Raw genomic sequence first — 23,446 nt, forward strand, 5'->3', positions numbered from 1 at the left:
AAAGCCAAGAAATGGCATCCCCCTGCATTAGCAGCCTCCACCCCCTACTTTGCCATCGTGTTTAAGTTTAAGTTAATTAATGTTTGAAACGAGTTATAGGTGTTGTATAATAGCTAGCAAAACATGACTCTGCTACACTAGGCCAATTGGGCAACCCATACGAGAAGAAGCGCCACTGTTGTTCTATTCTTGCATACGTTTAAAGTATAAAGGTTATCGAATAATTAATGAAGTAGAACATTCAAACAATGTAGACAGTAGTGATATTAACACTGTTATGCACTAACACGAAGCAAACAAGATGGTGCTGTAAACATAATACTGTTTATTGAATGATAAAATGTTAATAAAAAAAATATTTAAAAATAGCTACAGGACTCGTGCAGAGCCTGCTGAAAAACTACCTTGGATGGAGCAAGTGTTGAGGAGTGATGCAGAGGCAATGGGTTGGTTCCAATCCACGCAGTTGGGTCGATACGTTTGTGTCGAGCCTCTCAGTCGGCGTCAAACTCTGTTGAGATGAATGCAATGCGTCACTGTTGAACGTCCCAGTCGAGTCCCGCATCATCGTCGAATCAGCAATGCACTGGAGGGCACTGTGTCGGCTCTTGCAGAAAAGGCAACTGCAAACCCACTTCCAAGACCCAAGACTGGATTGGCACCTCAGGGCAAGGGTAGGATCCACAGATGGCAGAGTCCAGAAGCAAAAGAAGAGTTGCAGGTAGTCTTTGATGTCCCTGAGACTGCAGGAGAACATGGGCCAAGTCATTGGAGGCATTCTGGGTCAGATGAGAGGGTCTAGACCTTCCTCAAATGGGCAACTATCAGCAGGGTAGCTCATGAAGGTACAGAGTAGTCCTTTTTAGAAAGCAGTCCAGCAGCCCTTATTCCAGACAGTGTTCTTCCTGGTCCAGTAGTATACTAATTTGTTGGGGTCAGAGACCCAGCTCTTAACCCCAATGTGCCTTTGAAGTGGGGGCGACTTCAAAGAAGGTTCTATGAAGTGCACAGACATCCTTTCTTCAAAAACCTGGCTTCAGACTATCAGCAGAGGGTGATCATCTCTGTGTGGGGACAAGCACTCCATATTCAGATGTGTCAGCTCCCCCTCCACCCTTCCTGCCCAGGAAGGACCATCAGAATGTAGATGAATACAGATGAGTGCTCAGACACGCCTAACTTTCCTGTGTGTTAGTTGTCTTAAGGGAATGCACAAAATGTATGTCACCCACCCCAGACATGTATCGGAGACAGGCTGCACGCACACAGAGCTGTAAGAGCAGATGAATGCCCACTTTCTGAAAGTGGCATTGCTAAAATAGTAATGTTAAATTGTACTTTACCAGTAAAGAGGAGTTATCATTCCAATGACAGGAAACACGATGCAGCTACTCCCTTCTGATCAGGAATTACAGCTTAAAGGAAATATAGAAGGAGTTCCCAATGCTGGCCCTATCAGAGAAGTAGGCCTCACAGTAGTGAAAAATCGAATTTGGAAGTTTTTCACCACCAGGACATGTAAAACTTAAAAGTGCATGTCCTTCCTTTTAGCTGCATAGCACCCTGCCCTATGGGGTACCTAGGGCCTACCTTAGGGGTGACGTATATGTAATAAAAGAGGAGTTTAAGGCTTGGCAAAGGGTTTTAATTTCCCACTTGAAGTGGCAGTAAACTGTCCACACAGGCCCTACAATGGTAGGCCTGAGACAGGTTTTGAAAGGTTACTTAAGTGGGTGGCACAATCAGTGCTGCAGGCCCACTAGTAGCAAAATATGAGGCAAGCAGGCAAAATGTTTGGGGAAAAAAACACCCTCAGGCTGACAGGTCTAACACATTCCTATAATTCAGCTTGAAATACAAAATCTATTATGCCTAAACATCTATGCTTAGTCCATTTGTTTGCTTAAGGCAATAAGCCATCCAGTGGTAAATAGAATAACACATTCAACAATTCAAAAGGATATATAATATGAAGTCTTACAGACAACAGCTCCAATTGCTCACTGCTTCATTAGGACCACAAAACTATATTACTTAATTCATAATTTTTGTTCTCTATTCTTATTCTTGATACCATTTGATGGCTTGCTACCCTAACAACTCCTTGATGAGCACAATGGCGAGGCACTTATATTGCTAAACATGCTTTCCTCAAGATTGCCCATTTAACTAATCACCAGACACTGATGGTGTGTAAATATGTTTTGAAATTATTTTGACTGGTCCTTATTCTTCCGACTGCCTAATATCTAATCTCATATTCACCAATATCAAACACATGGTTTTCAACATATTTTTGTTATGCTATGATTTGGTTTCATTGCTAAGAATTGGGGCCTGATTTAGAGTTTTCCGGAGAGGATTACTCTGTCACAAATGTGAGGGTTATCCCGGTCGCCATAATACAATTCTATTATAGCCTATGGAACTTGTAATCAGGCAGGCAGAATATCCGTCACGTTTGTGATGGAGTAACCCCTCTGCCAAACTGCAAATCAGACCCTTAGTTTGAGTGTGCCTGCATGCATAACCTTTTAAATGCGATCTTTTGATCATAGACGTTAATTTACCTCTTACTCTTGATATCAATATAAGGTTACTATTACCACCAACATGGCACCTGCCAGATGCGCAGGCACATTTCCATTGCTCTTTAGGTGGGCATTTTTTTTCGGGGAAATCAGTGATCATTTTCTTCTCTCAAAGCATATGTAGGGTGCATAGCAGTTGTCTTCTTTAATGATGTGATCTCTGGAAACCTTCCCAGACACCACTGATTTTCATTTTTGACAAATGTGAAGAATAGACTATTTAGCTTGCTGCTATCATATTTCAAAGATATGGCAGCTTTTTATTGACTATGCATGACTGCCATCTTGAGATTGTTCCACCATTGGTCATGCATAATATGTTTTTACTTGAACATGATTAGGTGTTCATTGCATTTCTACAATTTGTTTACAGCAATCTTACATCAAGTGTGACACGATCATTTTCTTGACAATTGGGAAAGCTTTGTCCTTTTTGCACTTCTTGAATCATAACTATAGATATTTTCTTATTTGCAGTTTCCTGAAGATAACTTTCACACCACAATCTATGAAAATGGAGTATATGCCCCAAACGTATAAGGGATGGTGATTTATTTCCTACTAATGAAGTCCATTCAATATATCTCTCTTTCTGGCAGGAAGTATACAATGGCTTTTACATCCTGATGAGACCCTTTGACACTTGGGCACCCGGTGCAAATGTCGGCATGGTAATATTTGGCTTGCACTGGACTGCGGCATGTGAATATCCTAATATATAGTGTATTTGGAATATTTAAACTATGCGCCGCCCATTGTTGCTTTTTATTAAATCAATATTAGCTGTATCACATGTACCACAGAGCACTGTGTCATCTTAGTGATTGTTTACCACTAACAAATCTCATGGATGTCAATACAACTGTACAGGAATGTACAACAATCGTGGGTCCCCACTGTATACGTTTTTGTGATATTGTTAGACCCTTACATGAACACATTGACAAATGATTTAGAATTTCAAGGTGTAATCTCATGATGCACATCCCATAAATGTATCAAGGTTGGCTTTGTGGGCGCCTTAAAGCCAGACTTGTTAGCTTACAAATGTTGGAAGTCCAGGCCACAGCACAAACCCACCCTATAACATGCCACTACTGCATGCATAGGGAGAGTGGCACAAGACTGCAGTACCAAAAACTGTTATTGGGTTGTAATTCAAAATGATACTGAGAAAACGTTTGTCTCCCACAAACCCTGCTCCTAAGCACTAAGAATGTAACACTAACCAAGGAATTCACAAGTTACCTCACTGCTTTCTAACATGCATTTAGCCCTTGTTGCTGGCTCAGCAATTAAAGACTGAGGGGATTATTTTTGTTACAATTGTTTCATTTGGGATTCTGGAGGTACATCTCTAACTTCACAGTACCACGTTAAGGTATGGGTATTGCTCTACTGAAATATATATCAAAAACTTGCCAGCTTAGGTGCCCAAGAGCCCTCACATGATGACGTGTAGGGTCCTGGCAGATTTCTAAAACAAAATTTCCATCTTTGGACTACTTCTTACTGAAAGCTCTTCAGGAATCCTAACATTCACCTTCTTCTAGCCTTCAACTCAATCTCAATCTCTCCCATCAGCTTCCTCACACACATCTTCCTACTCCAGCATCAGCATTCCATGACAACATTATATACACTCTTAACTCTGACTGACATTTGAATAGTATCCCTCCACTCTGGAATGAAACCACTTGTGGCATTAAAACAGGCTTTGGTCAAATGTGGATGCCATATCACACTAATCAGGAATCTGATCTGGACTAAAATAAAATTAAGGCACACTCCAGCTGCAGCCCCCTTCAACTTCTGTACATCAGATCACTATCATAGACAGATGAACTGTTGGGCTTCCTGGAACTAAACAAGCAATGTTAAATTAGATGCATCTTACATCTTTTGGATAACAATGAGATTTCCCTACTGGACAGACAAAAGGTATATATTCTCACTTACTGTTGCCCTTTAATTATCATGAGCAGGTTTCATGAACCCTTTGTAACCTTTTGGACTCTCCAGCACTAGACACAAGGGAACAAAGGGAGTTTACACCAGACTATTAAACGAAATGTGTCCCCTCTTGGAAGTTGAAGATAATTATTGGAAGCCAAAAAGACCTTGAAATTCAGAATGAGGGTAACTAATCGTTCTTCTCTTGCACTCCCCCTTGCACTCCCACATCATAGCTAACCCAAATGTAAGTAGGCAATACCGATTATTTTGTTTCTTCTTCACTGTGAAATCTGTTGTACGACACCCATACCAGTACATTTTATATGTACACAATGCTTTACACATGTGTGCATGCATTATACGCACACACTAAAGTTTAAACAGAGTGAGCTGGGAAAGAGTCACCTCTTACCCTACCATTTTCAAAGGTCGCAGAGATTTGAAATCTGCAGGAATAGGTGATGGACTGGATTCCAAAATCTTCATTGTTCCTTTGAAATCAGCTTCCGTGTAGGCAAGCCAACTGCAAATTGAAAAATAGTCCATAAGACAAGTAAAATAAGCTGTTAATTTCAACACTTCATATGAAAGTAAAGGAAACAAATTGAACGGTGTGTGATTTAGTTTTAACTCAGCAAGTGACATTATAAAGCATCACAAATGGCAAAAACTAGGTATGTAGCGCTATAAGAAAACAAGTTACTATTAGCATTATTATATACTCTAATTGTCCTAAAACCAATTCAAGTTAATTTCTGAACTAAGCTTTTGCTTTGTTTCCGAAAGTCAAGGCTATATTTTAAGTCATGCATGTCAAATGCAATAGCCATACTGGATTTGTTTTTGTCTTGGCTCTCCATACAGGTAGTATCTTTTGCGTTTGCTGCTGATGTTACACGCAAATTAATGCTGAAGGTGGAAGAAGGAGAAACAGATGCAAATGTCTCAATCTTTCAGGGACCTAAATTTGCAATTGCCAGTTGTGCTTCTATGGCTATGCCAGATCAGACAAATTTTAGTGTTGCTATTTGTGGGTAGCAAAGGTGGCCCTAACGTGCCCCTAGATTCTGAGAAGGGTAATCAATGATCTCAGCAGCACTGACAGGGTATTTTAGGGCAAGCATGCCGAGACCAAACAACCTTATTCTTGATGAAGCACAGGGATTTATGATTGTCTCTATGAACTTTCGGTACAGAGAGATGGGGTCAATGGGATGAGCTTCTTTGGTGGCATAAGAGGTATTAACTATGTACCAATTTGAGGCCCAGTGTGAGGAACCTTTGTAGATTACGCCATCAGCAGGTAATGGAGGTGTGAGGAAATCTGATCAGTATGCAGAAAACAAAGATGAGGTTTGTTGAGTGATGAAATAGTGGCAAAGCCCTAGGTTGTTACAATTAGAAAGCTTTACTCTGTTAGTAACTAGACACATTCTCTCATTCTGGTCGTGAGGCGGTGGAGTCAGTTGGAAGTGGCAGTTGAGGTGACAACATTATAAGGCAAGTATGATTAAGGAATAAAACCATTTAGTTCCTGTCTGATCTTGAATTAGAGAGAGACTGACATGGGTGACAGGAGAGCTAACACAGATTTGGGTAATGGGAGGTTGATGACCTTTCTTTGGGAGGAGTTTGGCGCATAGAAAGGTTTATCTATCCAGTTTGAAAACCAGTAAACTTGTAAGTCAATTAGCTTTAAAGTTGGGAGTTAAGGCACAGACCGTGAATAATTTTGAACTGCTTGTCAAATGTGTTAATTGAACCTAAAAGAAGAACAGATGTCCCCCAAGGGTAAGCAACAGGGGAGGGTTCCCGGAATATCAAGTAGGGCTGATCCAAAGGAACAAGGTGAGCCAAGAGAGAACAGCATTGATGATGCTCAAAAGGATAGGACTCCATTAAGAAAAAAATATTTATTTTGTTGATGGCCACAGAGGGACCTAGGAGAAGCATTAAGTAAAACAGGATGATGTGCTGGTTCATAGTGATATTGGTGAGACTATTTTTAGACTAAGGCCATCAGTAGATGCTAGAATGAAGGTAGATAAAGAAATAGTGTGTAAAGAGTAGAAATTGAGCCTTCTCTTCGGTAGCCCTTCTCCATCTGCACCAAGCCACAATGTCTAAAAGATTGGGAGAAGTGAGAATAACAGAATAAATACACTGCACATCAGTGTTTCTGCTGCTTAAAGGAGTATTTGCCACCCCTGAAACCATTTTAAGACTACACGCTTAGGTTTTATTTAAACAAATATATGCAAACAGAACCTAGTGTATCAGATTACTCTAGGGTTTGCATCACTCTCTTAAGAATCAGGTTTTCCATGGCCTGCACCCCATGTCCCATCACCTAAATCCCACTGGTCACAAAGCCAATGTGGTCATTACATCTAGGACTGGGGGCCCAGGTGTTGTAGGAGACATTGTGGCCTCAAAATACTCCCTCTTGAAAAGGTTAGACAAGATGTGCCAATCATTGGAACATTTTGGAGCCTGACACATCAAGAGTCTGCTATCATGATCACTTTCTCATTCTTCAGATCTTGCTGCTTCTAGAACCCATTTTGAAATCTTTCAAGACCCACAAGGTTCGCACCTGTTTTGAGTGAAGTCCCAGGATTGGAGGGAGCTTTGCCCAGTCTTCAATGATGGTCAATGTGGGTATACTGGGAAGCAATAGCAATGCTGAAGTGCTTCTGTAAAGCTGGTCTTTGGAGGCTGCTGAAGTATCTAGTCAAGTGTACTTCGGTAGGACAGGGTTTCTATAAATACTTATAACATTTTCTAAATAGAGAAACTTTGAAACAGGTGAGTTTTAGGTTTATAGTACAACTTTATAGTACAGTTCACCTGCATATGAGAGTATTGTATGTGAGGCATTTTAAAACACTTGGAAGATTGACAAGAAAAATAGCAAATTTAGAACCTTTCTGAGTGAAAAGCTTGAGATGACAGTAGGATAACAAAGAACTCAGAGCTCTGACTCAAGACTTTAAAGGAATCTTGGTTTTGGATGAAACATTATAAGGAGAGAATAAAGAGAGCTTTGAAGTAAGACCTCAAGGTTTACTACAGAAAGTCAAACTGAACTGTATGTTTTAAAAGTATTAACACGGAATTAAAGACTTTAAAAAAGAACTAAGAAACTAAATAAGGTGTATATGTTTCCGGGAGTGGGGAATACTACCTTTGCTTATTTGGGGAAAAATACCAATATGAATTATGAAATGTTTTGGTATGCTATAACTACTGTTTTATCATTACATGGCTTCTGCTCTGCCAGTAACCCTTCATTCTGTCTTTCCTCCCTGAGATGTCCTCATGAGTGGATCATCACTGTACACCTCAGCATCTTACAGGTTCAGGTCGGAGCTGATGTGTTCATTCAATCCTTATAAGATTCAATTTTGTAATCTTATGCAGAACAGTAACCAACACTAATTGTCAACAGAATCCAATCTTCAACATTCATTTCCTGCAGGAAGGTAGCCTCTTTCTAGCCTTGTTACCCCCACTTCTGGCCTGTTTGTGAGTATATGTCAGGGTGTTTTCACTGTCTCACTGGGATCCTGCTAGCCAGGGCCCAGTGCTCATAGTGAAAACCCTATGTTGTCAGTGTGTCTGTTATGTGTCACTGGGATCCTGCTAGCCAGGACTCCGGTGTTCATAAGTTTGTGACCTATATGTGTTCCCTGTGTGGTGCCTAACTGTATCACTGAGGCTCTGCTAACCAGAACCTCCGTGTTTACGCTCTCTCTGCTTTCTAAATTTGTCACTGCAGGCTAGTGACTACATTTACCAATTCTTATTGGCACACTGGTACACCCATATAATTCCCTTGAATATGGTACTGAGGTACCCAGGGTATTGGGGTTCCAGGAGATCCCTATGGGCTGCAGCATTTCTTTTGCCACCCACAGGGAGCTCAGACAATTCTTACACAGGCCTGCCACTGCAGCCTGAGTGAAATAACGTCCACGTTATTTCACAGCCATTTTTCACTGCGCATAAGTAACTTATAAGTCACCTATATGTCTAACCTTCACCTGGTGAAGGTTGGGTGCCAAGTTACCTAGTGTGTGGGCCCCCTGGCACTAGCCAAGGTGCCCCCACTTCATTCAGGTCAAATTCCCCAGACTTTGAGAGTGCGGGGACACCATTACACACATGCACTATACATAGGTCACTACCTATGTATAGCGTCACAATATTAACTCCGAACATGGCCATGTAACATGTCTAAGATCATGGAATTGTCACCCCAATACCATCCTGGTATTGGGGGGACAATTCCATGATTCCCCCGGTCTCTAGCACAGAACCTGGGTACTGCCAAACTGCCTTTCCGGGGCTTCCACTGCAGCTGCTGCCAACCCCTCAGACAGGTTTCTGCCCTCCTGGGGTCCAGGCAGCCCTGGCCCAGGAAGGCAGAACAAAGGATTTCCTCTGAGAGAAGGCGTTACACCCTCTCCCTTTGGAAATAGGTGTGAAGGGCTGGGGAGGAGTAGCCTCCCCCAGCCTCTGGAAATGCTTTGATGGGCACAGATGGTGCCCATCTCTGCATAAGCCAGTCTACACTGGTTCAGGGTTCCCCCAGCCCTGCTCTGGCGCGAAACTGGACAAAGGAAAGGGGAGTGACTACTCCCCTGACCTGCATCTCCCAGGGGAGGTGCCCAGAGCTCCTCCAGTGTGTGCCAGACCTCTGCCATCTTGGAAACAGAGGTGTTGGGGGCACACTGGACTGCTCTGAGTGGCCAGTGCCAGCAGGTGACGTCAGAGGCTCCTTCTGATAGGCTCTTACCTCTCTTGGTAGCCAATCCTCCTATCTTGGTAGCCAAACCTACTTTTCTGGCTATTTAGGGTCTCTGCTTTGGGGAATTATTCAGATAACGAATGCAAGAGCTCACCAGAGTTCCTCTGCATCTCCCTCTTCACCTTCTACCACTGCTGACTGCTCTAGGACGCCTGCAAAACCGCAACAAAGTAGCAAGGCGACTACCAGCAACATTGTAGCACCTAATCCTGCCGGCTTTCTTGACTGTTTCCTGGTGGTGCATGCTCTGGGGGTAGTCTGCCTTCACCCTGCACCAGAAGCTCAGAAGAAATCTCCTGTGGGTTGACGGAATCTTCCCCCTGCTAACGCAGGCACCAAAAGACTGCATCACTGGTCCTCTGGGTCCCCTCTCATCCTGACGAGCGTGGTCCCTGGAACATAGCAACTCTGTCCAAGTGACCCCCCCAGTCCAGTGACTCTTCAGTCCAAGTTTTTGCCTCCCCACACTAGACTGCAAAGCTGTGTACCACGTGATTTGCAGCTGCTCCGGCTCCTGTGCACTCTTCCAGGATTTCCTTCGTGCACAGCCAAGCTTGGGTCCCCAGCACTCCGTCCTGCAGTGTACAACCTTCTGAGTTGTCCTCCGACGTCGTGAGACCCCCTTTTGTAACTTGGCGTGGACTCCGGTTCACTCTTCTTCTAAGTGCCTGTTGGGGTACTTCTGCGGGAGCTGCCTGCTTCTGTGAGGGCTCTCTGAGTTGCTGAGCGCCCCCCTCTGTCTCCTCCTCCAAAAGGCGACATCCGGGTCCTTCCTGGTCCTCAGAAGCACCCAAAAACCTCTACCGTGACCCTTGCAGCTAGCAAGGCTTGTTTGCAGTCTTTCTGCGTGGGAACATGTCTGCAAGCTTCATCTCGACGTCGGACATACGTCTTCCAAAGAAGAAGTCCCTAGTCCACTTCTTTCTTGCAGAACTCCAAGCTTCTTCCAACCGGTGGCAGCTTCAGCTGGGGTTTCCTGGGATCCTGTCCCCCTGGACATTATCGCGACTATTGGACTTGGTCCCCTTGTCTTACAGGTACTCAGGTCCGGAAATCCGTTGTCAGTGCACTGCTGGTGTTCGTTCTTCCTGCAGAATCCCCCATCACGACTTCTGTGCTCTCTGGGGCTTGTAGGTGTACTTTACTCCTGCTTTCCAGGGTCTTGTGGTGGGCTATTTTTGTAACCCTCACTGTTTTCTTACAGTCCCAGCGACCCTCTACAAGCTCACATAGGCCTGGGTTCCATTTGTGGTTTGCATTCCACTTTTGGAGTATATGGTTTGTGTTGCCCCTATACCTATGTGTTCCTATTGCAACCTATTGTAATTCTACACTGTTTGCATTACTTTTCTTGCTCTTACCTACCTAATTTTGGTTTGTGTACATATAGCTTCTGTATATTACTTACCTTCTTACTGAGGGTACTCACTGAGATACTTTTGGCATACTGTCATAAAAATAAAGTACCTTTATTTTTAGTAACTCTGTATATTGTGTTTTCTTATGATATTGTGCATATGATATAAGTGGTATAGTAGTAGCTTTGCATGCCTCCTAGTTCAGCCTAAGCTGCTTTGCCATAGCTACTTTCTATCAGTCTAAGCTGCTAGAAACACCTCTTGTACACTAATATGGGATAACTGGACCTGGCACAAGGTGTAAGTACCTTTGGTACCCACTACAAGCCAGGCCAGCCGCCTACATTTCGTAACTCCCATCCCAAATTTTGTTGGAGTTGCCATCTGATATTATCTTATGACTGCTTCTTCAAGGTAGAGGCAGTGAGAGGTTTCATTCATTTACAAAGTAAATAACTGGGCCTTGACATATCAACTAGCCCAAGTAAATTCTTACACCTGGGCAGAATGGAAGCTCTCATGACCTTGCTGTCCTCAGTTTTCATGACTCCGGAAAAGGTTCAAGCAAATCTAGCCACCCCTAGGGTGAAAATTCAGACCTGCTGGCTAGAGCTTATCATTTACAGGCTAGGCTGACACCTTTAACTACTGTCTCAAGTAGGAGGGGCCCCTTCGGATGTTCTAAATTACCTGTCCTTGACTAGTACATTTGTTTTTGTGGTATTGCCGCAATTACCAGCCTTGACTTTGGTTGTAGTAAGGTCCCAGAATATTTTAATCACAGGTCTGCCACTTGCCTCTTTGGCACCCGCTTAGCAGCAAGCTGAGGAAGCTGAAAGGTTTGAACAAATTTTGACACCGACATAACTGGATTTTCTGTGTCACACATTGTCCTTCCGGGATGCAGACACAATTTCAGATTTAAATGGGGATGCTGTGTAGTGTAATTTAGTCCAAAGAAATGATGTAATGCTTAATAATTTTGCTAGTTGCTTCATTCAGCCCTCTTATTCATTGGCAGCTTCACCACTGCTCTTTTTTACTGAAGCCAGGGGTGGACTGAGACCTTATAGTGATTATCGGGAATGGCCTTGAATAAAGCAACAATGAAGGATCAGAATTTGCTTCAACTCATCTCAGTCATCCTTGATTAGGTTAAATTGGCCACTATTTTTTTCTAAATTGGAGTTAATTGAAGCCTAAAAACTGAATAGGACTAGGGAAGGAGATGGATGGAAAACTACCTTCAAGATGCCATACAGCCCATACAAATATTAAGTTTGTTGCAAATGAAGAATTTCAGGACTACTTAGATGTGTTTGTAGTTACATATATATCTATGATATCTTGATGGGGGGGCGTGTCTTGCAGGCTAAGATGGCGGGCACAAGCTGAAAGCACCCCGCGGCGACACCCCATTTATCCGCAATTTAATTGAATCTGGGGAGCCAATCGGAGCTTCCAGCAGCGCTCACCCAAGCGTGGAATCCCATGGAACAGGGGGGAACCGTTCACGAGTGCGGTGGGCATATCTGGGCTGTTGGTGGAGCAACTGGCCCGCGCGAGGAGGCGTGGGTGTGCGGCCTGCTCTGAGGACCCTGCACGGCTGGACCTATGGAGCCTGGTCCTGCACGGTGCTTCCCTTGGGCTTGGAGAGAGCGGCAGACCAGAGGAGTCGCATGAGGCACCCAACCTGACACTGCCCACTGGGTTGGGCTAAATGCAGTGGAACCGGGACCATCGGATAGAGCTGGAGGTAAGCGGCAGTCCTATTTGGTGGCACAAATTCAGTCCGAGATTGCTGGGCCCGGTGGCGGCTGAGTGCGTGGGGCCTGTTGGACTCAGCCGCCCTGAGTGCTGAGGGCCGGTCCATGCGGACACAGTGAAATGGAGGGCGATAGGTGAGGAGCCCCTTGGGCCCATTTGACAGTGCGGGCCTGAAGAAGCCCATCTTTCCACCCACCCCCCTCCCCCCACCCCCAGCAACAGAGGAGGGAAGAGGCCGGGTCAGTACCTGCTGTGGGACCCAGAGCTGTGGACTGGAGTACTTGAGCCCTGCCCCGTCTGACCGGCTTCCACACCCTTTTTCACTAACTGGCTGGAACTGCCGGTCATTATTGCAGAGGATCTATATTGGTGGTGATCTGGTGTGACTCCTGTGCAACTGGGCACAGCGGGGAGAGAGGCTGCTTGTGCTGCTGTGCCTGGTCTGTAATATTGTGCATATAAGCGGGCCTCCTGCATGGACGGTAATACACGGGCTCCCACGTCTGTGACCTGTGCCTTACCACAGAGCTCCCTCCTGGGCAACACCATGGCGGGAGCGGTTCACCTCTGCTCTGGAACCAGAGCCAAACCGCAGATGCCGCGATCAGAGACTCTGTCCCTGGATGGCACTAAATTGAATGCGGTGCTGGAAGCTGTGGAACGCATAGGCACCTCTCTGGAGCAAGCCCGAACCTCGTTGGAGGGCAAAATTGACAAGGTGGCCAGTGATCTCAAACTCCTACATGCAGACCACTGCAAACTAGCGGATAGAACCCACACACTTGAGGATCAGCTCCAGGACCTAACGCCTAAGACGGACCGACTAGAGGTTTCACTACAAGGTGCATTGGACTGAATAGGGACGCTGGAGTGCCGAGCAGAAGATGCGGTGGGTCGTACTAGACGGAACAAACTCAGAATAGTAGGCCTACCGGAAGGTGCGGAAAACCCGGATGCCGTTGCTTTCACTGAGTCCTGGCTCCGGGGGCTGATGCCAGAGGGCTCGTTGACGCCTTTTTTCTGGGTTGAACGAGCCCCCAGAGTCCCTACTAGAGCCCGCTCTGGCTTTTACACTATACAGACAGAGACATTATACTACGAGCGGTGAGAACACTACCTGCAATCCGTGTGCACAATGCCCAGGTTATGATATTCCCGTATTACACCATTGCCGTACAAAGAGCATGAATCCTTCCTGACAGTCAAGCGCAAACTCCGCTCCCTCAATCTGTCATATTCCCTTCTGTTCCCAGCCAGATTGCGTGTAGTGGCAGATGATAAAACACACTTCTTCAGCACGCCGGATGCAACATAGGACTGGCTGGAATCTTCGGACTTGGTCAATCAGCGAGACCCTGACATAACCGACATGGAGACCCGGGACCTACAGCCCCGTAAATGTTGGAACCGCAACAGATGTGTGGCTGCCTCGGGAGAGGTGTGGCATGCTCCGACCCGGAACAAATTATGCAGGAACGCAGATGTGCATTGCAAACCGCGACAGCCATTAGTATCCGATCAATGGCTTCGGATGGTGAAGTGGACCCCACAAACTATTGTAGATGAGGGCTCCGCCATCGAGACAGCCTCTGAATCTGGGTCATCCCACCACCCAGCAGTGACACCTCAGACAGCTGATGAACTAATCTGACTCTACCCAATAATTACAATAAATATAACAGCTTGTGTCTAAGTTCACTGTCAGTGGCGCTAGCTAAATAACTGTAGCTGAAATGCCGCATACTTTTGTCTTTGCATGGGACGATTTGTGTGCTCTGTGCTGTTGACCTTGCTGATTATGACCAGCAGCCTGTGGGCCACCGGGCGTCACGCCTCCATATGTACTCTGCCTTACACGCTGCGCTCTACTGTGATTGCCTCCCCGCTATCATGCTGAATTAGGGGTTCCGCCCCGGCTATTACATCTCCAACACCTTGCCTACCCCATATCCCCACTAGAGGGGTCTTTTTTCTCTAGAACTGTTTGCGCTGCATAGGCGTACTACTTAGTTTGGGCAGATACCTGTTGTCCCTCTGCTCTAATAGTATTTACTTACGTTACTATTGGGCCTATTGTTGGTCCTTAGCTGTTTTGGTTATGTTCTGTATGGAGCTTATGTTTGCCCTGCCTACTCCCTCCTTGGGGACCTGCCACTGGTCAGTTGAAGTTCCCTATCCCTGGAGTTGGGCCATCAGTCCTCTATGCACTCACTGATCAACCACAAATCCCTTCAATCTCCTTACATGGAATGTGCGAGGCATACACACGCCAGCACGCAGATATTCCATGTACTCTTATCTTAAAAGGCATTCAATACACATAGCGTTCCTGCAGGAGACTCAGCTGGCGCAACCAGAAGTGGCTAGACTGCAGTGGCGCTGGCGTCGGCAGCTTTATGCAACATGTTTCTCCTCTTACGCCAGGGGGGCACTTATTTGGATTAGGCCGGGCACCCCATTTGTAGCTGATGATCATATTGTGGATGAGCAAGGGCGTTACGTGCTGATGCGCGCGCGCGCCTTGCTGGCCGAGCCGTGATGCTGGGATCTATATATGCACCAAATACAGATCAAGCTTCTTTCTTACATACTCGCCAATCTTCTGTCTCGCATGGAGTGAACTCCCCTGGTTATTGGGGGGCAAATTTAATAGTGTCCTGGACCCCTCATTAGACCGCTCCTTCCCACCACTGCCCACTGCTCCTACAGTTGCAGCTGCACTGGTGCTGCGCAACTGGCTTCAGCACTGGCAGATGGTGGATGTGTGGCATCCACACCATCCCACCACTAGGGTATACTCATTCTACTCTGCTCCACACCACTTATATGTCCACCTTGACAGGATGATGTGCACTATTAACTTATATTCTGCAATACAATGGTCTGACTACCTGGGCCGCACTCACTCGGATCACAATCCACAGCTTCTGCAACTGGGGTGGGATACTCTCCGGTCCGCCATCCCTACATGGCGACTCCATCCGGAAGTTCTGGAGGATGCCCCTTTTAGGGTCTTGTTGGCCAAGGCAATCCCTGAATACTTTGATCATAATATGGGCACAGCATCCTCTGAACTAGTTGAATGGGAGGCATTTAAAGTATTTATCAGAGGTCATTGTATCAGCACACAATAGAATTTTGCGGATATGCTCTGAAAGCGACTTGACCAGAGTGGAGAGGTCCCTGATGGGGTAACACTGTTTAAATTATGCAGCTCACCCGGCTCACACACGTTATGGCAGATCGCTCGGGCAAGTTGTTGGCCTGGCTTATTTGCCAGGACCAAGATCGAAGCCCTATTATGGCAATTCGTTCTGCAGCTGGAAACATGCTCCACACTCCTTAGGAGATCCACTCTGAATTTACTGGGCACTACCAGTCGCTTTACCGTTCCGTGGTGTCACTGGACCTTCTCAATGGAGTTGGGGACCGACTTTTTTTCTGCAGTTACCTTACCCCGCCTGTCGGATGACCAATGTACAGAACGGGAGGTGCCCAGGGGTGCGGGGGTATACGAGCCCTATCAGCAGGTAACACACCAGGCCCGGATGGTCTTCCGTCCGAGTTGTACAAGTCCTTCTCTGTAATGCTTGTACCACATATTCTCTCTCTGTATGAGCAGGCAATGCAGGAGGCAGTCTTGCCGGCTTCGAAGAGTGAGGCGCTGCTGGTGTCGCTCCCTAAGCTGGGCAAGGACCCATCTGAACTGGGCTCCCTCAGGCCGTTAGCAATGCTCAATACTTATTACAAAATTCTAGCCAAGATCCTGGCGGTCCGTTTGGTGCCTTTGGTCCCACAATTGGTACACTTAGACAAAAATGGTTTGTTCCAGCACGGACACCTCGCACAATATTTGGCGCCTATTCAGTCAAGCAGTATTCAATGCGGAACTGCCCTCGCACAGGATGTCTGGTGCTCGACCTGGAGAAGGCCTTTGATTCTTGGGATTGGTCTTACTTGTTCGAATCGCTGCGCTGATTTGGGGTCAGCCCACACTTCCTACGCATGATCCAGCTGTTGTATACTCGGCCTCGTTCTAGGGTTAAGGTTGGTACACTTATATCTGACCCAATTAAGGATGGGAAGCAGCACTAGACAGAGCTGCTCCCTCTCTCAACTGCTGTTTTATTTGGAGATGGAGCCCCTGGCTGTGGAGTTCCACAGGACCTGGCGAACTTGGGGTATCCCACTGGGTGACGGCCTGCAAATTATCTCTCTATATGCTGACGGTCTCCTTTTGTATCTCCAAAATATTGGCAATGTCCCTTCTGATATTGCAGCCACCCTGCATCGTTTTGCCGCACTCTCCGGCCTGCGAGTTAATTGGGCGAAATCATGTCTTTTCCCTTGTGATCAGGGACAGCCGGACCAGAGACTGCAAATTTCTGGAACAGACGTCCCTTGGCAATCCAGGACGTTCCGTTACCTGGGCATACAGGTATTTCATATGGAGAGGGGCCTCTGCGATGGTAATCTCCGCAGAGCAGTGTCCTCCATCCGGTCACAGATACCCTTCTGGCAGACCTTGCCACTCTCGGTGGCCGGTAGGATCGCCCTCTTGAAAATTGTGGTCCTTCCTCGCCTCCTATACTACTTCTCTAATTTGGCTCATTATGTTCCAGTTGGCTTCCGTGAATTGGAGCCTAGAATACGGGCAGTCATTTGGAATTAGGGTCACTTTAGGGTGGCGTTGAAAACGCTCTATCTACCCCTGCTCCAGGGTGGCCTCTCGGTTCTAAACATGGAGCATTATTACCTGGCCTCCCAGCTTTAATGGGTGGCGCGTTGACTGGCGGGTCTCCAACTAACTGATACTGTAACCAATTCACCATTCTGGACGCTAACTAAGATACTGCATCTCTTTCACCCCCTTACTAAGCTGCAACCCCCTGCGGAGCTGCTGCTTAAGGTGGCTCACTGCTGTTACCGTCGGTGCCTGCGTCTCACACGCAACACTGTTCTCTACGCTCCTGCCCTGGCCTTACTTGGTGTACAGCGCACATCTCACAACTGCTGCTGAACTGGGTCCTTGGCATGCAGCTGATCTGCACACTCTGGGTGATCTCTACAGCAGGGGTGTTCGGATTCAGTCACTGAGCTTTCAAAGGAGACGGGGCTGCCATCAGGGCAGTTTCTTTTGTACAACTCGATACTGCGTGCACTATTGCGCGGATGGGGAGATATGGCCTCCGAGCCTCCCACACACTTACTGGTGCAATACTTGCAAGTTATGGGGCAAGGTAGACACCTGATTTGAAGGTTCACTGATGCGCTTAGAGCACTTACAGCAAATGCACACACCACTTTACAAGCCACTTGGGAGGGCGATCTAACGAGACCTTTCACTGATGCCGCTTGGGTGGAGGCACTATCCAGTCATACTAATGTCCCCCATATTGCCAGATTCCGCCTTATTCAATTTTACATATTACACAGAGCTTACCTCAAGCCAGCCCGCATAAACAGATATTTTAACCGTGTGGATTCCGCTTGCCCTCGTTGCAGTTTAATAGGGGCGGACTTCCTTCATATGTTCTGGTCTTGTCCCTCCTTAAGCATTTATTGGCACGGAGTTACTTCATCCCTATCCAAATATACGTCACGCCCACTGCAATTAAACTGCAGCTTCTGTCTCCTGGGCCTTTTCTCGTGGGCCAAGAAGCACAAAGCACCCACAAGATTCCTGGCCTTGGATCTTCTGGCAGTCAATTGTCTCATTACTAAAAGGTGGAAGGCCACCAAATCGCCATCGGTACTGGCTTGGAGGCGCTCCTTTGTGGTGTGGGCATTGCCGCGAGAGGATGCTATGGGCATGCGTACATATCCCCTCTCCACTAGCTGGGATGAGATGTTGGCTCAGTTGCAGGGGGAGGAACAGGATGCAGTTGCTGATGGTACAATGCCACCCGACTCCAAGCTGGTACCCACTTTGTAAAGCTATATACTGTAGCTATCACCTGGTCATTTATTCACATGCTTTCCCTCCTGGGCCCCTGCTGCCTCCGCTTGAATATTACTAAACAAATGTTTCTGTGTTGCTGCAAATACGAGTGATGTTCTGGAAATGTCACCATGCTGTGGGTCCACTGGGGGCGGGGGAGTTGTGCACGGGCTCTAAGTTTTGTTACAGGTTCCTTTTATATTATGTACTACTTTTTTTCACTGTTGTTGCACCTGCAAATACATCAATAATTTCCCATATGAAGAAACTTGTTTGTGCCAGAACTGGGCTGACCCTAGATCTGTTGAAAGTAACTCACGGACCTTACATAATCACCTCATGAATGATATTGTTTTTTTCAGTGCACTCTTCGTTCCTTGCCACCTTAAAACAACTCTGTGTATTGATCTCAAAGCTATCACCGCACAGTCTGCATTTCACTGTTTCCACCTCATGGAGTTTGAATGTATAAATTGTAAGATTGCTACCTATGTCTGCCAAATATCAATGTCTACCAAATCTGTACGGTATAAGCTGGTGCTTTGTTAAATGGATAAAATCAATAAAAAAGATTTAAGAAAAAAAAAAAAAGAACACAATATCTTGAATTATTAAAATTTTAGATTGAACAATCAGTGTTTCTAATCTGGTTTGTCATCACACCACTTAGCTGCTCGCTGCAGCTGTGAGGCAATGTAGTAGAGCTCCAGGTCGAACAAGTCAGCATCACCATGCACCCTGTCCATTTTCCACACCGCCAGCCAGACTCAACACTTTTTTCTCCACCCTCATGAGTAAAACAAGGAGTCCATCCACATTCTGAAAAACTAATCTCTGTGTAGAGTATATACTATTTTGTAATGCCTCTGGGCACAGGGTAAAAAAAAACATTTTTGGCAGAGCCTCTCTGCCTATTACTGAGAGCAGGAGTGAGTTCCAAAAATGTACTCAGGCCTTAAGTCATCACAAGTCCTTTGCAATATTGAGTTGATAGAGTAATGCAACAGTACAAGTAACCCAGATCGCTAGATCTTAAAAGGCTTCCCAATCCTACTGTATCCCATCTGGCAATTCAGTCTAGGGGCTTTCCCTCAGGCCTACCAGTGGGTATAAAGCAATCTTCTGCTTATTAATACAGATGTTCTGAAACGATTCACTGTTGTGAAAGAAAAGCACAGCCTGAGGGTGTAACAATTCAAATATAAATGATGAAAATACAAAAGTAATTTGGAATATAAAATAAAGAAGAAACACAGAAAATTGGACAAATGAATTGGACGTTTTTCATTTATTATTTTTGGGTGCACAATTATATTCATATAATTTTGTAGTCTGCATGGCAGAAGTATCCAGGGGCGGCAGATAAGGATAGAGAGTGCACCACATATGTACTCCTTGGGACATATGAAAAAGAGAGGGAGATGCGATTCAATTTTACCTGATATTGCAGGCTATTATTAAAATATATAAGGAGGAACCTGGCATGCAGCAAATTAAACTTATAACAGAAACACAACACAAAATGATTCTCTGGCCCATCCCAGGTCTTAAGTAACCTTCACAAACAAGGCACAACAATGTTCAGATTGATTATTTGCTAAGTGATTGTTGAGAGAGAATTTCCCAAAAAGTATTTGGAACTTAATCAAGAGCTTGCTAGATAAAGCAAAACATAATAGTATATAATGTCTTCCATATTCTTCAGTCAAGGGCCTGTTTATTCACTGCACACTTAGGAAACAAATCTAAAGTACTGTTTTTGCAGAGCAACAATTCATACTTTAGCCATGAAAAGAACAAGGAGGAGCATACTTAGGTCTTCCCCTTATTAGCTGGGTGATGTCCTGCATGTTTTGGTTTTTTTTTAGCAAGTGACAATTTATGTTTTGTAATGTGTTTTGTAATTCCTGGACTAAAAATGAAAGGCATCTAAGCTAAAAAAAATAAAAAAATAAAAAAATAAAAAGCTTTGCTGAGCATCTCTCACTTGATTTGCCCATGGACGATATTATCAACTGTGCATAAGACCTTAAATGACATCCTACAGGAAGGAATTTTGAAATGAACAATGTGTGGTGAGCATAAGATGCTGAAGACTTTCATGAATGGACTAGAAATAAATACCTAACTTATAAGAGGGATATTGCTTTGGAAATGCTCCCATGTCATGAGGGTGATCTTCTACCAGCTGTGAATTATGTCAACAACACTAAGCATATTAGGCGTTTGTGGCTTAGTTTGAGTTTCTGACAAAATCAGGACTGTTTAAACGACACATGACATTGAGGCTGCACATGTATATGCTTTAAATAAGATAACAAAACCGAGAGACATGGAATCTAATTAACAATATCGAGAAATCACATCCTATGTGTTGTCAATGGTGGAGCTGTTGTGTTTTTCTACGGCACAGGCCATTGTAATAACGTAGAAACACACAAATAACAAATGTCACGTTGCTTCAGCTACAAAATATTCTTCATGTTTTCTCTAAGATAATTTAATCGATGTAAATTTGATTAATATGTGCTTAATTGAAGATGATTCTAATTAGATTCTCACTAGCTCTATCAACACTGCTTCTACCCCGCACAAGGTACAATAACCAACTGGATGGATAGCCTTAAATGATCAAGTCTGCGGCATATCACGAAAGAGCAACGCCCATCTCTGAGACTCAGAAACAGTGTTGGTAAACTCCACAGCTGACGAGGTGCTGAGCTGGTGCTGTGATTGAGGTAGTGTTGCGCTATAACTGAGTTGGTGCTGCGCTGGCACTGTGGTGGGGTTTCGCTGGTGCTGCACTGATACTGAGGTGGGGCTGTGCTGGTGCTGAGGTGGTGCGGCATTGCTGTTGAGGTGCTGCATTTGTAGTGAGGTGGAGTTGCACTGATGCTGCGTTGGTGCTGAGGTCCTGAAGTGGTGCTGCGCTGTTGATGAGATTGTGCTGAAGTGCTGCTGTACTGTTGCTGAATTGGTGCTGAAGTGGTGCAGCACTGATGCAGAGGTGGTGGTGCTGCACTAGTACGGACGTGGAGATGTAGTGGTGCTGCATTGATGCTGAGCTAGTGCTGAGGTGGTGCGCTGGTGCTGACTGATGTGAGGTGGTGCCGACTGGTGCCAAGGTGGTGCTATGGTGGTACTGAGGGTTGATGAGGTGGTGCTGAGTGATGCTGAGGCGGTAGTGTTGAAGGGGTGCTGCACTAAAGCTGAAGTGCTGAGCGGATGCAGTACTGAGCTGAGGTGATGGTGCTCTGATGCAGAGGGAGTACTGTGGTAGTAGGTGGATGCTGGGGTGGTGCTGGTGCTGTGGTGGAGGAGGTGTTAAACTGGTGCTGACTGATGCTGTGGTTGTGCTGAGTTATGCTGTGCTGGTGCTGAGGTGGTGCTGCACTGATGCTGGGCTGGTGGACTCTTTCCAAGTATTAAGAAAGCTAAGCAAGGGGCTTCAGTGCACAGCTGAGGACCAGTGGTACTTGTGGCTAAAATGAAGCAGGGTCTAAAGGGACAAGGAAGCCAAAGGCTCTTCTGTTGGTACAAAGCCTACTACCCAGTAGCAGCAAGGTGGTGCTAGTAGGCAGAGGCCAGACGTATCTGACACCTGAAGGAAAAGTAAACAAAAATGGAACTAAACTGAGGTCTTTGGTCAGCCATGAGTAAAGCTTCAGCACAAACAAATATGATTAAACAAGATGAGATAAGATAGATGGTTACTACTGCTGTAGCATTTTAATTCTTTGCAGGAATCAATGCTCTTCGAGTTGGATGAAACTTTGGACCCAGTAATTAGAGTGTTAGACCCATCAACAAAATGTTAATACCACTCCAAACAATTTAAACACCATGACCAATGTGGACAAGGAAGGAAAACTGCAATCACAATAAACTTAAAGATGTATTACAAATACAGGCTCAAAGTCATGTAAGCAATGCGCAAAAAAAATTAAGATACATAATCACCAAGGGTTGTCCAAGGCATCAAAATAGATTCAGGCAAACTAACATTAGTAAACCTAAGTATTCAGGAAGAATAATGCATACCAGTAATAAGAATATCGGAGACCCTGAGATAATATGATGCTCGGAGTTAACAATCACTGGTCAACTCAAATATTAGTCAATCTTTGGCTGGGAACAGGTCAACCCTATGACTAACCAAATCAGGGAAATACATCTGTGAGGAGGAACATATTTGGGCAAAATACAAAAAGCACAAAAGGACAAAAAGAAAATGAAAAAATATATTCTCAAACTGCAGATAAATAACTAAGTTAGGTAAAAGATAAGTAGAAAAGGGAAAGCGTCAGCATCTCAGAGTCTTCTAAAAGGGAAAATAAATTGATTTTTAAATCTAAAGAGCATTTCGAAGGGCAAGGCAGAGAGAAAGATACCCTTCCAAGAATAGAGCATTCAGGGAAACTTCATCAGCAAAGCATCAAAATCAGCAAGCATCAGGACAGCATCTTGAGTCTGCAAGCGTCTGCTCAAAGTTCAACTGTCCAGCAGTATTTCAGAATTCACAAACTATTCTGATACATCAAAGGTATCAGTTTATGTCATGTTAAATGGTCATCAGCCAGTGGGAATTAATCGTCAGACTCCAAATTGAACCAGTCCAATTCATTCCCAGGTCTGTAATGGGAAAATCTTCCATCTGTGTGACTTCACGCACGTTTGAAACAATTGTGTACGATACCATGTTTCACACTGTTCTTCCATCAAAGACATACGCTACATTCGCTCTATCCTTAAACACCAGAATCTATTCCCAACTAGCAAAACCTTTCATGAAAACATAATCTGGAAGAACGTTCACAGTCACAAATTATAAGCTTCAACAGCCCTCACTCATGCTGACGCAAGAGAAAATATAAAATGCATTTAAAGAATATGTTTTATTAAAACACACCTTATATGAAATGTATAAATTCAGCATTAATAATATTTCAGTAATATGAGTAATGCACTTTGTTAGAAACTGGGTCACTGGTTGGCAGTCGGTTTGCACTCTGTCCAAGCT

At 45.0% G+C, this 23,446-nt stretch overlaps 1 protein-coding gene across 2 annotated transcripts in view; it reads right to left on the bottom strand.

Annotated features, from left to right (window-relative positions):
- The window catches only part of CRYBG3 (crystallin beta-gamma domain containing 3), a 1,300,096-nt gene that overhangs the window by 765,193 nt on the left and 511,457 nt on the right, over nt 1-23,446 (bottom strand). For both annotated transcript variants that reach the window (XM_069204785.1, XM_069204786.1), the window contains one exon: nt 4,965-5,070. In XM_069204785.1, coding sequence (XP_069060886.1) covers nt 4,965-5,070 — 106 coding nt within the window. The remainder of the gene's footprint in view (nt 1-4,964; nt 5,071-23,446) is intronic.

This window comes from Pleurodeles waltl, chromosome 8 (assembly GCF_031143425.1).
Source record: "Pleurodeles waltl isolate 20211129_DDA chromosome 8, aPleWal1.hap1.20221129, whole genome shotgun sequence".
Taxonomy (NCBI): domain Eukaryota; kingdom Metazoa; phylum Chordata; class Amphibia; order Caudata; family Salamandridae; genus Pleurodeles; species Pleurodeles waltl.